Source organism: Lampetra fluviatilis, chromosome 15 (genome assembly GCF_964198595.1).
Source record: "Lampetra fluviatilis chromosome 15, kcLamFluv1.1, whole genome shotgun sequence".
In the NCBI taxonomy this organism is placed as follows: domain Eukaryota; kingdom Metazoa; phylum Chordata; class Hyperoartia; order Petromyzontiformes; family Petromyzontidae; genus Lampetra; species Lampetra fluviatilis.
In genome coordinates, this window is record NC_136289.1 from 1,006,479 (window position 1) to 1,023,371 (window position 16,893).

The window sequence follows — 16,893 nt, forward strand, 5'->3', positions numbered from 1 at the left end:
CAAAGGATTGTCTGCCGTCGCCTGCTAATTTCACCTGTTTGGAATCCCCGGTGAAATTCATCTGTCCCATTTATTCTTTATACTTCCAAGTATCCATGCCGTGAAATGATGAGTGGAACATCTTACCACCTGCACTCACCTGCAGATAACAGGAATCACCCGGAAGTGGCTGTAAATTATTTACATTTGGCACGAATAAAGAGTGAGCAGAAGTGTCAGATGCGTCATCCGCACAAGCAGCTCCGAACAGAGGCAGCGCGCATTTGTCAGGGCCACTTTGGTTGTCCCCAATGTTTATTGGATCGGGCGACGAGTGAACGCGACACGGACGTTCAGTGTACCCAACACATTTTACAGTGGACGGTGGATGACGAGTCCGCATAGGGAGGCGAGGCGAGGCACTCCCACGCACATCCATTTAAGTTGAAACGTCACCCTAATGCGTTCAAGACAAATCTGCTTATGGCAAAAGCAGGTGGCGTGGAGTTACGTAAAGCAGCCGCCGCACTATCGGCACAAGCGCTACGTCGAATTTATCTGCGGGACATGACAAAGCAGAATCAACCTCGTGGCTTCCAACTGGGAATGTTATTTCACCAGTAAAGAGAAGAGAAGTTGCGACTTGCAACAGCCACGTGTGTGAGTGGGAGATTGGCGCAGCTGTGAAGGTGTCCCCCAGGTAAGGGGCGCAGAGCGAGCTGAAGTGATTGCTCGCGCTGTGCGCATTGCAGTGGTTAAGCAACGTCCATACAACGGTCGTGGGTCCACGGTGCCAACATTGTGTTCTCGGTTTGTCTTGGTTGGTGTTCCATGTGAGAGAATCCCTCGTTCTGCGTAGCCTGCACAGACAGTAGATTAACATGTGGATGATCATAGGTTCTTCTTCTGACAAAATAATAGTGGGCTTTAAAACGAAAACAAACATCGCACATCTGCGTCACCTGTTAGGCATGCATTTATTAATTAAATGTCCATTTCACATTTGTAAGATAATCAGTACCTACAGGAATTCTCTAATATTAAGCGGTTTATTCATTGTGTGTCCATCCGGTCGATTTGGCCAGTGGCAACCGTTTTGTAACCAGGGTGGTGAAAACTCGTGAGCCCAGAACAAATTTAATCTGTAAGAGTAACCTGGGTTACAAAAATAGCAAAATAAAAATATAAAGTACGGCAACGAAGTAACATGGAAATTAGCACCTTGGCAAAATATAGTGAACTAACATCTTGCAAAAATATGGGTCGTCCACTGTTCTTTGTTGAACATGCATGAACTAATTTAAACGCGCTTGTGACAACTCCCCCAAGCACGAGCTCTCTTCATGTATTTTTTTGGGTCAAATTAATTAAGTCCATCCACGAACAGTTTGCGTTGGCAACATTGACAGCTTGTGGAACCAGGGGGCCGCTGTCCTGACACCAGCCGCCTCTGCCCATCCCCAAAACACCTCTCTCCCCACGAGTCCGTGCATTAAAGCCAATAAGCTTCTTAGCAAATTCGGTTAATCCTATTTTCAGCCTAAACTTCTCTTTGAGAATTAGTTTTACATGTTGCATGCGCACAGAACGAGGAGGTAAATATGCTTTAGTGATACTGCACACAGCGCTGCAATACACACATTGGTGTTTGTATATATGGATGTTTAACTTCTTTCGCACCGCACGCAGCCAACCGTGTTAATCGGAGGTGCATTTACAAAGCATGTTTTATGGCTGACACACATGCTTTGTAAACGCTGACCCCACAATGTGGTACATGGCACTGGGGTGGCACTGAAACCAGACTTCGGAGGGAAATTCAAATCACTCCCGGCCTTAAAACGATCCAGTGGCGTCCTCTCTCCGTCTTGCAAGTCACTTGGGTTACTTATCGCTCCGTGCCTCCTTCCCACTCAAGTTACTCGGACCTCCTCGATGTAAACTAAATAAAACAAGGCAACAAATCAGACTCGCTGGGAATGTTCTCCAATCGCTCTTAGAATTATTTATAGATTACCAGGAGTTAGTTGGGTCCTGGGCATTCTCATCGGATTCTTACAAATTCTAACTTGGCATTCTCAATTCGCCTTCAAAAGCCCATGCCGTCACTTTGAGATATCTTACAAACCTGACTCGATTTTGTTTAACAAAAATACAAATATTTGTTCGATCTATCTCCAAGATAAGCAACCGATCTCATCTCACTCCCAACCGATTGCCTTTTACTCCGTTTATCGCAAACGCTGGTAAGTGCTAATGTGGCGTGGATGTTTGGCTCTGTGCAGACAGCCAGCCTCCTCCCAAGGTGTTGCCTCAGACGCCCACGTGCCCCAAGTATCCTTAGCCAGTCCCACTGACACACCCTGTCCCTGCCCTCAAAGAAGCGCTGCTAAAGGTGGGTCATATAATTATTATTTTTAAACTAAAACTACACATTTTTATTTTACCAGGTAAGGCCCACTGAGCTTTATATTGCTATTTTTAAGATAACTCGACGAAGTGGCTTATCACGTGGACATTTATAGCAGCAGCCAAATACTCTAAACGCGTGATGTTGATTCTAAATGTGGAGGGAAAACCCGGAGGACCCGGAGAAAAATCCACGGGACCACAGGGAGAATTGGACTCGTGTCAGAAAACATGTACAGTAGTGGCATGCGTGACAACGAGAGGCTGGAAGAGAGGCAAAGAAATTAGCATCTGGACAACGCGTTGAAGTGGGTTTGTTCCCAAGGACAGACGAAGGTGGCACTTTACAAGGAACAAGAGACAAGGCGAGATTGCGATCCAAGACTGTGGGCCCTGTATCGGGCGTTGCACACGTGACTGTCAGAAGAAGAGAGAAGGCATATCTAGAGTTTGATTATGTTGGTAAAGTCACGTAGGTATAAAATAAAAAAATACATCACGACGTTTCGGGCGCAACACAAGCGTCCATCATTATAACTACGCGACTTTACCGAAAGAACCAAAGAGTATGGATTCCTGCAGTCACGAAAGCTTTAAATCAAGATGTCTACAGTTGTTTTTGCTCCGTTTGACGTTGGCCGTGTTAGAGCCGTGCGCCAGCTCCATTGACTTCTGGGCTCGAATTCAAAGTGAACATATCAGGAAATTAGAGATTTTCAAGTGGAGTGAGTGGTATGGCTTTAGTCCACTCACCAATAAGTACAACAAACACGTTATTAATCTGGCTTTTCTTTTAACCATTTGTGATCGTTGACATTTGAAAAAAGGTTGTGCAAGTCAGACGAATAATGTACAGAAAAACATTCCTTTGAGGGCATGAGCGCTCCCCGTTTTGTGTTTGGATTCTTAACAGTGTATCAATATAAATTTGTATATGTCTTTATGACGACTGTTACCTGTCTCGTGATGGTTTGCTGACCGTAAGACTCTTACAGAAGAACAAGCCCCGCCACACTGCGCCGTCACGGCCATGGCGTGTTTGTCCCCCCGAGGTGCGATACGCCGGGCAAGAGGCATAGCCTTAATCTCCATTGTCTTATGGTTGTTCTTGTTTGACTAGCCATCCCACCAGGGGCGGTTTCTTCATTAGGGCGATTGGGCGACGCACCACCAATGTCATTCAACCACAGAGTCACGCTAGCCGTTACTGTGCCTCTGGATATAGTCCAATCAGCGTCATGTCACGTTCTGTGGAGTACCGCCTCTTTTTGGGCGATTTCACTCCGGCTGAGAATCGCCCCGAGTGGCCCCATAGACTTACATTCAAAGATGTTTTTTTTCGAACTGGGGGCGCTGCAATGCATTCTCTATGGCTTCCGGGAGGGCTCGCACTAACGTGCTTACGTCATCATACGTAAGCACGTTTCATCCAACAATATAATTTGTCGCCACCTAGTGGAATCTTTAATAAAAGAAACTTGAGTGGATTGTATTAATAGTGAGTATAGAAACAAACAAGATGTATTGTAAGAGTCACTTTATTTTTCATTAATATTAAAGAAGTGAAGTTGCCTTTACATGCTTAAGCTGTTAATTTATCCATTGCATGGGTGGACCTTATCCTTATCAATCATCCAGACATTTGCCCCCCCTGAGAGATTTTGCAGGAGCCGCCACTGCATCCCACTAGGATTTTTTGCAAACAGCGTTGAAATGCGGTATTTCTTCTGGAAAACGTTGCTGTTTTTTCCAGGATTTTTCTGTTGCGTGGAGTCACTTGAAGATGTTTCTCGTTTGTGTTTTGTTTTGTTGTGGCGATTGCAACCGATTCCAGAGCCACATGGCTCACAGGGTTATACTTAATGAATGAAACTGAAACCACGAAGAGACGAGCAGGGAGTGATGCACGAAATGACCGAGTGCTCGATTACACCTGGTATGGTGACAATAAATGTGTAATTTGAGAATTCCAAACTCGTGCAAACTGACGGTTATCATTTAGAGTTTTTTGGTGAATATTGGGCAGTATTTCTACATTTTCGGAGGAAATTAGTTTGAAAATTTTCATGAAAAACTACAAATGAACACACACTGCTTGATTGTGACATGAAGGTCACCTTTGAGTGCCTCCGTACGTGAATATGGGCGCCACGGTGGCCAGATGTGAACTACCTCGCTTGGTTTCTCGGAGATTGTGGCTTTGATCTCGACCCTGACGCCTGTATATTCAGAGTTTGAATGTTTTCCTCGTGATCGCGTGGATTTTGCTCCGAGTCCTCCAATTTTTCTCTCCACGTTTAGAAACATGTGTTTAGAGTATTTGGCTACTATACATTTCCACATGATACGTCACTTCGTTTGGCTATCATTTGTGGCCAGGTCGCTTCTGAAAAAGAGCTATTTAGCTCAGTGGGCCTTACCTGGTGGAATATAAATAGTTTCGTTTAGTAATATTGCATCAAGGCGTTTTTTTATTTGCACGAAATGTTGTCAATAATTAACATTAGAATGTGGGAGTACGTTTCGTGTTTGTAATTTATTATATTTGCGAGCGTATTGTCACGCTTGGGGTCTTGCTACGATCGAGGTTGTTCTGCTACCCGCAGGCAGCATGGCTTTGTGTGCGGCACTGGTGTCAGGTTTTCCATCAGTAGTGGACAAATCAAGAACTGCCGTGAAAATGCTCTTTATTTTGTACCTTTTCAAAGGGCTCCTTGGTCAGGGATGCTCCCGCGGTGCAATGATCAGTAGGTTGGACTTGTAATCCACAAGTTGCCGGGTCGTTGAAGAAACAGTGCCTCTATCCACCCAGCAATGTGAATGGGTTCAATCACAGTGAGTCGATCGGCAGGTCGCATTGTGGTGGTGTAAAAGTGGGAGGACTTCCACCTCTTCCAAGACGTCTGGCCGGCGTGCAAGACTTGGCCAAAACCACCTCTAAATGGGCCTGCTCTCAAGAGCTTTCTTTAATGGAGGTCCCTTCCGCCGGCAGCGGCGCAAGCGAGAACTTGCAGTCCTGCGCCTTTACCTTTAAACCAAGGCCGTAATTATAATATATATTGGGGGGGACACATCCCCAAAGAGACACACCCCCCCCAATATTCAAATATGTTCAAAATGTCCCCCCCCCAATATATTGCTATAAAATATATTTCTGGTTATATGATAGTGGTTATGCTTGTAATTTATTAATCCCAAATCTCTGCCATTAAAAACAATGAAACAAGAAAAGGTAAAAAGGAAAAAAATAGAGCATGTATTACAATACACTATTATACATTATTGTAAAAAATAAATAAAAAGTCCATCCTATGTGTTAGTGACTTTTTTAATATTTTAGGCAAGAAATTAATTTTCGAATTTAGATTTTTTTCTCGGGGGGGACCCCCAGACCCCCTAGAAGATTTGGTCCCCCCCAATGTTGACTCCATGGCTACGGCCTTGTTTTAAACCCCCTCGGCCGCTCCCCTCGCACCGTCTTGCAAAGATCTGCGGCACCCGCAGCTCCTCCCCGCGCTGCTGCTGGCGCGCCTGTGGGAGGAGCGCCGCCTGGCGTCGCGGGACGACGTCACCCTGCGCCGTCTGGCCAGCCACACCTCGGGTACGCGGGTGGGTGGGGGGCGCCTCCACGTCCCGGCGTGCACCCCCACGGTCGACTGAGCTCGCATTTGTCCACCGGCGTGTGCGTGGCGGGGAGGTGCGGCTGCCGCCGTGTTAACGGTTATCAACCGGTGGCGGAACGAGCATGGGGGGGGTGGGCAGGGGGTGTCTTGCCCCCCCACCCTCCCCTGGTGGCCAAAGCTACGAGTTGGGGTCCCCCTCCTTAACAACCACTATGAGATTTGTTTTCAACAAGAGTGACAAAGAGCAACAACAAACTTATTTAATACGCGGTTTCAGTTTATTTCCATGAAACGCTTTCACATAGAACTCCGTGTCTGGGATATTCATTTCAAAGAGCCACGACTTCGGCGCTGTCGTGGCTGCATTTTTCGAAGACCGAGCGTCCCTCCAGCGATGTGATTAGGCAAGAGCAGCGGCGGTATATACTGTAACAGCCTCGGTGCGACTGCGTGAGACAAATCAAATATTGGGGCTCCACCTGGCCAATTGCTGCACCCCCTGAGCTGATAATGTAGCCACGACACCACTGGTTATCACGCACTGGGCTTTTTCAGAGGTAGCTGCCCATGAAACACGCAACGTTGGGCCGACGTTCGTTGACGTTGGCTCAACGCTGCGTGTTTACAATAGTGCAGATTTAATAAATACCCCCCCACCACCTCCTCTGTCCACCCAGTAGCGTAAACCAACCACAGTCGATGGGCAGGTCGCGTGCGGTGGGGTAACGTGTGGGTACTCCAACATTGCCGTGATTCTGGTGTCGTTGATTTGCAGCATGAAGCCAAAAGTCTTCCAGAATAAACGAGCGTGGAGCGTCGCTCATTTCAGTTATTTCAGTTTTCAGTTGCATTTATTTGGTATAGCCCTGTGAGCCATTCGGCTCTTGAATCGGGTGCAACCGCAACAAAAAAACATGAACAAGAAAACATCTTAAAGTAACTATGTGCAAACAGACAAATCCAGGAAAAAACAGCAAAGTATTCCAGAAAAAGCGCCGTACACCAACGCTTTGTGCAAAAATTCCAGTGGGATACAAGTTATTGGTCTTGGAACAATCGTGCCATTTCCATATTCCTATGGTGCTGGCCAGTCTTGTGTAGAGCCAATGTATCCATCCTGGAGGGATTATGATAACGGTGATGATGGTGGTGGTGATTAATAGTGGTGGTGATGGCGGTGATGCTCAGGAAGGCTCTTGAGTGGTAGGGTAGATGAGTTCGATTCCCATTCACGACCAATAACAGTGACGATTATCTGAATCAGATTTTGGGCCTTTCCTAGGTCGGCTCAGCCTCAATTGCGTACCTGGTGTGGTGTATAAACATCGCCATTGCTGGCCACCCACCCTCGCGTGTGCTGTGCCGGCCTTCTTAGATGTTCGTTAACAGCACTTGCCCGAACAGTCTGATTTACGGCTATACAGAGGATCTTTGTCTTTGGAGGTTCGTGAAGGGCGCTACTGGACTGTTGGAGGCATTTGCACTCCAACAACAGCGGAGAGCAGAGGAGCGATGCTCAAAACGATGAGTGGAGTGCCGAGCGGGTAAAATACAGCAAGTTAGCACAGTAGTGGGTACAGGTGGTGCATCTGCCAGTCATCTCAGTCTACCCTTGGCACCTCGATGTGTTCCGTGACCTTCTGCAAGTGAGCCTTCGACACTTCACGTGGCCTTGGAGTGCACCTGGCCTGGCACAAGCGCCGCTGTGACGTCACCGCCGCTTAGTGGCGAATTGCGGCTGTTCTTGTTGATGATTCGCAACCTGTTCAGATCGTGAGTCGAGCATTCTGCAGCACCAGCCGGCGGACGATGTTACGGTATCTGTAACGATGTAGAAAGGGCGCGTGTGAAGGAGGGGCCTGGTCGTGCAACAGTTCGCGCGCTGCGCTACGAACACGACGACCCGTGCTCGATTCCCTATCACAGGCTAATACCAGTGACAAATATCTGAACTGGTCCTGAGCTTCGCCTAGGTCGACTCAGCCTCAAATGAGTACCTGGTGTGATGTATAAACATAACCACTGGGGATACAAAGGTAACCGGACGTGGTGCTGGCCACCGACCCTTGCGTGTGCTGTGCCGGCCTTCATAGGTGCTCGCTAACAGCACTTTCCCCAACAGCCTGTTAAGGCTATACGGAATATCTTTGTCTTTGTGTTTTTTTTGGGGTGATTGTGGTGATGATTCAACCCCCAACTGGCAATTCGAACTCCCAAACTTTGCCGATTGTAAAGTCGAGCATTCTGCAGCAGCAGCCAGGACAGCGGTGGGGGGTGACGATGTAGCTGTAACGATGTTGATAGGATGCGTGCGAGGTGAGATGACTCGCGTGGCCGTGTGGCGGTGGCCTGGCACGGGACCTGCGTGGCACGGGACCTGCTGTGGACGGGCATCACGTGGGAGGCGCTGCTCAAGGAGCACGTGCTCGTGGTCGCTCCCCGGCACGCGATACGATGACGCCATCACATGGAAGACATCGTCTTTTGGTGACAACAAAAACAACGATCAACGAAACCCGAGGCTGTGACATTGATCGTAGACACAACTTTGCGTGAACTCTGACTCAATGTTAACACTGTTAAACACTTCAAGGGACTGTGCTTTGGCAGCAGTGTATAAGCACGCATCTACAGAACTACCGAAATCTACATTGACACTGCTTCAACATAGCAAAGTGCCGGTGTTAGAGTACAGCAATACTAGGGCATTGAGTGGGGAAACAGCCACAGCTGTACATTTATTATTGTTCAGAGTACCACGTTATGATGATGCAGTGTGAATGACGAATGTGAGGAGTTATTTTGAATTTGTAGCTGGATTACTTAGGGGCCGTTAATAAATGACGTCACGCACCTAGGGGGGGTCAGACATTTATGACGATGACGATGTGTGACGAGGGAGGGGGGGTTAGAAATGTGACGTCACATCAAAATGCGCAACTTTAAATAAATATAGACAACACATTCTACTTAATTAAATAGACTTTTTAATAATTTTTTTCTCCTACAACATCAGAGTACAGCGCCACATTAAATACGCACTATAATATCAATATATGAAAGCGATTTGAAGCATGGTTTATATTTTTTTGGGGGGGGGGGGAGGAGAGACGAAGGGGGGGGCGGGTCAAAAATCGTCCAAAATCGCGTGACGTCATTTATGGACGGTCCCTTAACACTATATATTTACCTGTAGTCCCGTGTGGCCCCCATACCCTGCGCTCCTCAGGCCACGCCCTGTTAGCACAACCTACAATTTGTGATTCTACACTGGCGGTAGTAGTGGGGCCTTCTCGAGATGGTGCCGAAGATGTGGGAACTCAGATTGTCTCCGAGCCCCGAACAGTTCAAGAAACTCTGCAAGACTATTTTTTTTATTTTGAGCTTTTCCTTGAGCATTGTCCTCTCATTTTCATATATTGTTTTACGTGTGTCTTGATTTTGTAGGTAGGACTACGTCCGTTTAATTTCTACTGTGAAGTATTGCGATGCCCTATTCAGTGGGGGCGAGCTTTTACAACAAAAATACATATGATAATTTATTTATTTTTAGCCTCAGGCAACAGCCTTAGATAGATAGTGATGAGAAATGTGAAGAATTTCTGCCAGGTTTAGTCAATTGCTTTCTTCCCCCTGGGTATTTTGAGAACCAGCCCACTGCTTTACTGCTGTAGCCACAAGCTGATAATGTAGAAATTGCGATAATCTTGACAACCTCATCAAATGCTAATGACAGATCGGTTAAGACAGCTGCACATAATTTTCTTGTTATCCAAACGATCCGTAAATATCGTTGAACATGGAACACTTTTTTTATTGCAACATGTTGCAATTAATTTCCCCTTCAGGAGTACAATCTCTCTGAGACTTTTATCCGGTATTGCATGAAAGCTTTTTTATCTATAGAAATGCTGGAACATTATGCAATGAGTGTTATCTGCTAATATTTGCACTTTCCCAGCAGTGGTCAGGCATTTGCAAGGCATATTATATCTGCACTCGAGGCTGGATTATACAGTAATGTCCATGTGGAAATGCAGAATAGCAGTCGTGCATTCATTACATCCCGTTAAAATGACTGCATGTTTATGAGGAACAGTAGCTGTGGGGGGTTCCGTCTGAGCTGCGGGCTAGTCTGCTGCAGTTGCTCATCCACCTGCTGGGCTCTGGCAACCCAACCAACAAACGATCAGATGTTAACCCGCGGTCGGCCCCGGAATGACCATCACCAGCGCGCCTCTGTGCCTCTTCCAGCTGCCACTCCAGCATCGCGGCCACATCCCTGCTGGCGCGCGTGCTCGCTGAGCGGGTTGCGGGAAGCAAGTACGAGGCGTGGCCGGAGCAGAATGTGCTGCGACCGATGTGGATGAGAGACGCCAACTTCTCCCCGCACGCCCACGTGGACGCGGGCGAGTGGCCTGAGCGGAGGGGCGCTACGCGGACGGGAGGGTCCCTCCGCTCTGCAGCCTGGGCTGGTACCGTCCCGCCGGACAGATGCTCTCGAGCGTCGCCGACTTGGCCAAGCTCAGCACCCCGTTGCTGGGCACGTCCCAAAACCCGGTCCTCATGAGGGACACCGTCAAGGTTGGCATAGTTGGTGCCATCGTCGGGGTTTTAGTTTTTTTAAGCCAAATTTCCCGTTGCACCAAAAAAAGAAAATGTGTCCGCCGACATAAAAAGAGGGAATGTAACCGCACCTTTGTGGCAAGTTCGGACAAGCGCGGCAGAGGCAGGTCACCATTGTGGAGACGCTGAAGGAAGTGCTTCAGTCACGATCGTGTTTTTGCTGATCGGATTTCACTCCTTGGCCTTTCTCACAACCGGTTTGTTCAAACTGCACGTGTCATGCGGTTGATTCACTGTCGCTGGGTCCCTGTACCCCGCATAAGCCACTTGGAGTATATAAATAGCCATGCCTCTCTCTCCCAGCGACCGAGGCGGCAGGGATGATGGAGAGCTAGTGGGCACTAACGCGTCGGGAGGGGCGAGTGTGTGGCTGACTCTGCTTCTGAAGGATCAGGAAGTTATCCTCACGATTTTCCTGATATCACAGAGCTTAACTTTAATACATACACATGTTTATTATTTATACACATACACATGTTTATTATTTATACACATACACATGTTTATTATTTTTGTATTATGTACAGGGCAGTCCAAAAGTAAATACATGTAGGGTTATTATATTTATTTTAACAAATAACGTAGCGTATTTTTTAAACAAAAGTTCAAACTGACTTATATGAACATAAATGCATGCATACATTTGAAATCTATGTAGGACTTTTTTTTTTAAAGATTACAGCTGTAATCTTTCAACATTCATCAATAGTGTTTTGTCTCAATTCATTCGCGGTTCTTGGCCGACTTTTTTAAATGGTGGACTTTAGGTGACCCCACAGGAAGAAGAAAAATATCTATTAATAATGATAATAGATCAAATCTAAGCTTAACACAAATAAACAATTACAATGGTTTAATGCCAGTGTTAAAATAATTGAAATAATCCTATGCGTCCTGACTTGTATGCCGACTCTGTATATCAGTAAGATTAACACACAGTTCTAGATTTTAAGCTTTCGTGACTGCAAGGATTCATACTCTTTGGTTTTTTCGGTAAAGTCACGTAGGTAAAAAATAAAATAAATGAAAAAAATAAATGAAAAACTAAATTAAATCACGACGTTTCGGAGGCAACACAAGCTTCCGTCTTCAGGTGGAACCGTTACAGCCAAATTCACTGTAAAGGTTTCACCTGAAGACGGAAGCTTGCGTTGCCTCCGAAACGTCGTGATTTAATTTAGTTGTTTTTCATTTATTTTATTTTTTACCTACGTGACCTTACAGTTGTTCACGTACACCAAGGCTCGCACTGTCCGTCAAAGTGAAAAACAATCAACGCTGGTGCTGTTCCCTATACATCAAGCGGCAAAAAACAGAGAACATCTTGGGTGACGAACACTACGGATAGAGCAGTCTCGGCGCATGGTGGCTTGAGTCTTCAGTGACCCGTGTAATACAGCACTCACAGTGGCAAATTTCATGCAGATATCAGATTATTGAGCTGGCAGGTCTTGAATTCCTGAGCTTTAATGTGATCTGCCACTAACACGAGCCACACATGCGTACACTGATTTCAAGGAAAGCCCACAGAAGGAGGCAATTGCTGCAGCAAACGTGTATTTATGACCTCTACGTTTTAAGTGTGCAATAACTGTGAAGGAAAACGTAGAATTATTGAAATCTTTGTTTTAATTCCCAGACAGACTCTGCTGTTTCGGCAGATGTTGTTGACCCCAGTTCAGGCGTGCCAAGTGGACTACTTTGCGGCGAAGGCTGGCCTTCCCTGGGAGATTGGGGGCCGTCCATAAATGACGTCACGCGATTTTGGACGATTTTTGACCCCCCCCCCCCCCATCGTCACACGGCGTCACAAAAAGTCAGACCGCCCCTCAGAAAGCTCTGCCACCATCCCCCAAAATAAAACATGCTTCAAATCGCTTTGAACTATTGCCATTGCAGTGCGTGTTTAATGTGGCGCTGCACTCTGATGTTGTAGGAGAAAACATTTATTAAAAAGTCTATTTAATTAAGTAGAACGTGTTGTCTATATTTATTTTAAGTTGTGCATTTTGATCTGACGTCACATATCTCAAACTCCCTCCCCCCCTCGTCACACATCGTCACAAATGTCTGACCCCCCCCAGGTGCGTGACGTCATTTATGGACGGCCCCTTGGGCGCCAGCTGGGATACACGATCCTCAGGAAGGACGGCGGTATCGATGGCTATGCTGCCACCTTCGCAATCGTGCCGCAACTGGAGCTGGTATTCGTGTTGCTGATCGCAGGCGAGAGGCGGCAGCAGGGACTGTGTTGAGGGTCGGAATCACGTCGAAGCTGTAATAGCACAGAGTTGCCATTTGCTTTTATTATTCTCACGAAGCACTTCAGCGGGGTGTCCCTGTGACGCACCACTGAACTCGTTATTACTTTGCCGATTTAGAACCTCAGTGTGGGGCTCGACCACTGTTACAAGTCAACAGTGGCTGTCATATGAAGAGCATCGTCTATGTCGTAAAGAAATGTAGAATTTACACGACAGGGCTACGAACAGAAATTCGCACTACCCATTGCTCAATGGAGCATAGAGGCACGTTGATGTGTTGTCATACTATTTTAGGATGTGATGATCAGAAACCCTCTTCACTGAGGGGTGCCACGGTCGCGAGATATGAACTACCTCACCTGGTATACAGAAGGTCGTGGGTTCGATCCCGACCTGACGTCTGTATATTTGATATTTGGAGTTTGCATGTCTCTCTCTCCATGGTTACGTGGATTTTTCTGTGGGTCCTCCGGTTTTTCCCTCCACATTCTGAATCAACATGTGTTTTTATTGTATTTAGCTGCTATAAATGTCCATGTCATAAGCCACTTCGTTGAGCTATAATTTGTGATAGGCAGGCCACTTCTGAAAAAGAGCCATATAGTCGTTCATTCGTAACGCGGTCATGTGGATGGCCATCAACCAACGAGTTATTTTGTGTGTTTGAATTGTACCCAGGAGTGCTAGGATAAAGCATTCACATTCTCTACTTGGCAAGGAGGTTCAAATCACCAGTTTTAGCCGCTGAGGTCGTGACAGGTTTCTGCTTTCCGTGCTCCGTGTGCTGTGCCCGTTCTGTTGTAATGTGCACTGATGCACTACTTTATTAAGGGAGATATTGTCACCTAAAATAAAGATTGATTTATGACTTGATTGATTGATCGACAATGTAAATACTCTATTCAGACTTCCACTGCAATAACATGCAGTTGGATTGCACTGGGGCCAGCTTGTGACACAAGCAGAATTTTGCATGGCAGCCCCTGATCTGACTCATCGAATATCCATAACACCATAAAACTGCCCTTGGTAGGAACTAATCCAAGTGGGACCCAGGCCAGACCTCTTCAGCTCCCAAGCTGTAACGCGATGATGCCGCAGCGCTAGGGTTATGGCCACCTTACACCCTTCATTTTCAGATCGTCTTTACAAAAATGAATCAGAGCTGGGCTCTCTGGCTATTCAAGTGATTGATGACTCTACCAATTATTGGGTTCGATTACTTGACTCGTCAGATAACACAGAAACACAGATGGGGTAAACAAGTCTCACTGCTGTGCCCACGTGTGCCGCTGGATGGGTGGTGATGGGCGGGGCTTGGTGACATCATCCGCATCATCTGCATCACGCTGTGCTTAACTTGCAGGGAGGTTTCCTGCCTTCAGCCATCAGTTTTAAAAGGAGGCCAAATAACTGACCACATATAAAGTACAGTACAGGCAAACCTCTTACAGCGGTGCCTCTTACTGTACAACGCCATTTCGTTATCACATTCTTTGTCTTGGAGGAAAATTCCTGCATGGATCAGCCCAGTGCCTACCTTATTACAGACCAATTCAGACCTTATTGGTCACCCCGTGCCCATATAAATCTCAGCGTTCATCCTACAAAGTCCCATCACAAGGGAGAAACACAAACAAATTGCCCTTATTGAAACGCTGCACGCCATATGGATAACCGATGATCGACCGCAATTGATGTTTGATGTACTCGGTGGAAGGGCGAATCCCAGGGGTAGAGTTCAGGAATGGAACCGCAGAACGTTTCAATTATTTAACAAAACAATGACGAAAGACAGGCCAACAATATAATGTATTCTGTGTGTGTGTTATGTATATATTCTATGTGTGTTATGTATATATTTTGTCGTGATTATGAATTTCCCCTGCTTCTTGTGGGGTTGGGCATTGGCTTGTTTATGTTCGGAATTGCGTAGCTAATGGGAGTGTTCATTCGCTTGCACCTATCGGCCCTCATTTTCTCCAACTGCAACTGTTAATGTTGGTGCCTCGATTAATAGTTGTTAAACATTATTTCTTATTAAGAATTAAGATGTGTATAGAATACACAATGACGGGCGGTTACCAGAGAAAATGCTGAGCATATTCTTAAAAATTAATTGTAATATGGCCTCTTTAATAACAATTGGTGTGGAAAATAACGGATCAAATGATCAATGATAACGATATCGTAATCAATGACACAAATAATAATCAAAGACACAAATAACCTTTTGTGCATTAACAAAATACGGGCGGCTTTGAGTCAATGTTCCTCATTATTGCGCAACCTTGTTGTTGTTCAACCCGCGCGTTATTGGTCATCTTGCGTGGTCGGGGATGTCTGACCCTCTCAGGCAGACCTCACAGCGGCTGTGTATGCCCAGCTGCTGCCGACCTTCGACCACGTGCTGCGTGAGGTCCCCAGGACTGCCTGTCCGGCTCCTGCGCTACCTCGGCTACTACGCCTACTCAAACGTGACCTTCTACCACATCACCACGGCACTGGAGCAGGACATGATGGTAAACGGCCGCCGGAGTTTCAAGGAGCAGACGCAGACGCGACAACACCGCTTGAAGAAACGCCGAGTAAGTTTCTGAAGCGAAGACAAGGGGATAAGGGAAGTCAGGGACAGCAGAAGCAAAATACCGGTGAACTGCCAACAGCAGATAACCCGGAGAGCCTGCTACAGTCAGAGCGGCAGCCAAAAGACCCCAAAAACATTGTTTTTGCGATTGTTTGGTCCTAGCATTGAAGTGAAGCTTCCGGAAAAATTCCGCACTTTTCACCTGAGCTACCTTGGCCTACACGTTTTCCGGGCCGAGTTTTTGGGCCCATTTCCCTGCTCTGTGGAGCAGCACTTGAGCCAGGGCCACCCGATCCCACTGGAGCAACAGGACCAACAGATTGTGAACTTCCATCACCCAGACTCAGGTGCACTCTGTCCAGGATTTGACATTCCGGGACTTAACATTTACAATGTCAGGCGTCTAAAGAGCTAGCCTATGTACTGATCATGGCAATGTAACTTTGCTAAATATCTGGTTGTAATTACAGAGCCATGATTAGCACCTCAGATTAGCACGGTTGGCTACGTACGGTGTGAAAAAAGTTCAACATACATACTGAGATAAAAGTTTAAAGTCTGTTTGGTCACTATAAAATGGACATTTTGTTCATGGAAGTACACGTTGCAGATGTTGTGGCCTCCAGTAGTAATTAAGTCAGTTTCACATACCCCTTTCTTATGAAAGTTAAGTTTTTTTCCCCATTCTAAATTGTATGTCCCATTGGCACCGTGGATACAACAATATCTATGTATCAAATGATTGCATTGAGGAAGCAGCAATGTTCGTTTTCGATTGAAATATGCAACACGTCACCGACTCCATCCAATCAAGACTCGACCATGAAAACAACGCGCAAATCGCGGCACACGACCATCGGAGTTGCTCTTAAAGAGAAACGACTCCATTCTGAAAACTGTGCCAGCTACTAAACATATCCAAATACATTGCATTTAATCAACCCATTTTTGCATCATGCTGATTAACAGAAAACTCATGATAGCAAAATACTCTTTGTTTTTTTTCGTTAAAGTCACGTAGGTAAAAAATAAAATAAGTGAAAACAACTAAATTAAATCACGACGTTTCGGGCGCAACACAAGCGTCCTTCTTCAGGTGGGGACAACGTAGCGAAAGCACAACCGCTTTTTATCTACGTGACTTTACCGAATAAAACCAAAGAGTATGAATCCTTGCAGTCACGAAAGCTTCAAATCTAGAAAAAATAAATACGTGTTCTTATCTGTAAATTTACACTTCCTTCATGCATGAGTACTAGTGCTGGAAAACAACGAAATTGAGATTTTAACGTCGTAATTTGGTTGTTAACATTTCCCCCTAACGACTCTATTATCTTGCCGCGCCTCCGACTAGCACGGTTCGCTACGAGTGGTGCAAAAGACGTTCAAAATACAGTACATACAT

At 46.1% G+C, this 16,893-nt stretch overlaps 1 protein-coding gene across 1 annotated transcript; it reads left to right on the top strand.

Moving 5' to 3' along the window:
• The first annotated feature begins 462 nt into the window (after positions 1-462).
• LACTBL1 (lactamase beta like 1) lies at positions 463-15,903 on the top strand. The gene is given in 11 exon segments (XM_078863398.1): positions 463-475; positions 2,265-2,374; positions 3,374-3,440; positions 5,876-5,989; positions 8,333-8,453; positions 10,266-10,398; positions 10,401-10,595; positions 12,299-12,368; positions 12,750-12,863; positions 15,329-15,489; positions 15,760-15,903. Coding segments are annotated over 11 exon segments (1,242 nt in total).
• Positions 15,904-16,893: the final 990 nt, after the last annotated feature.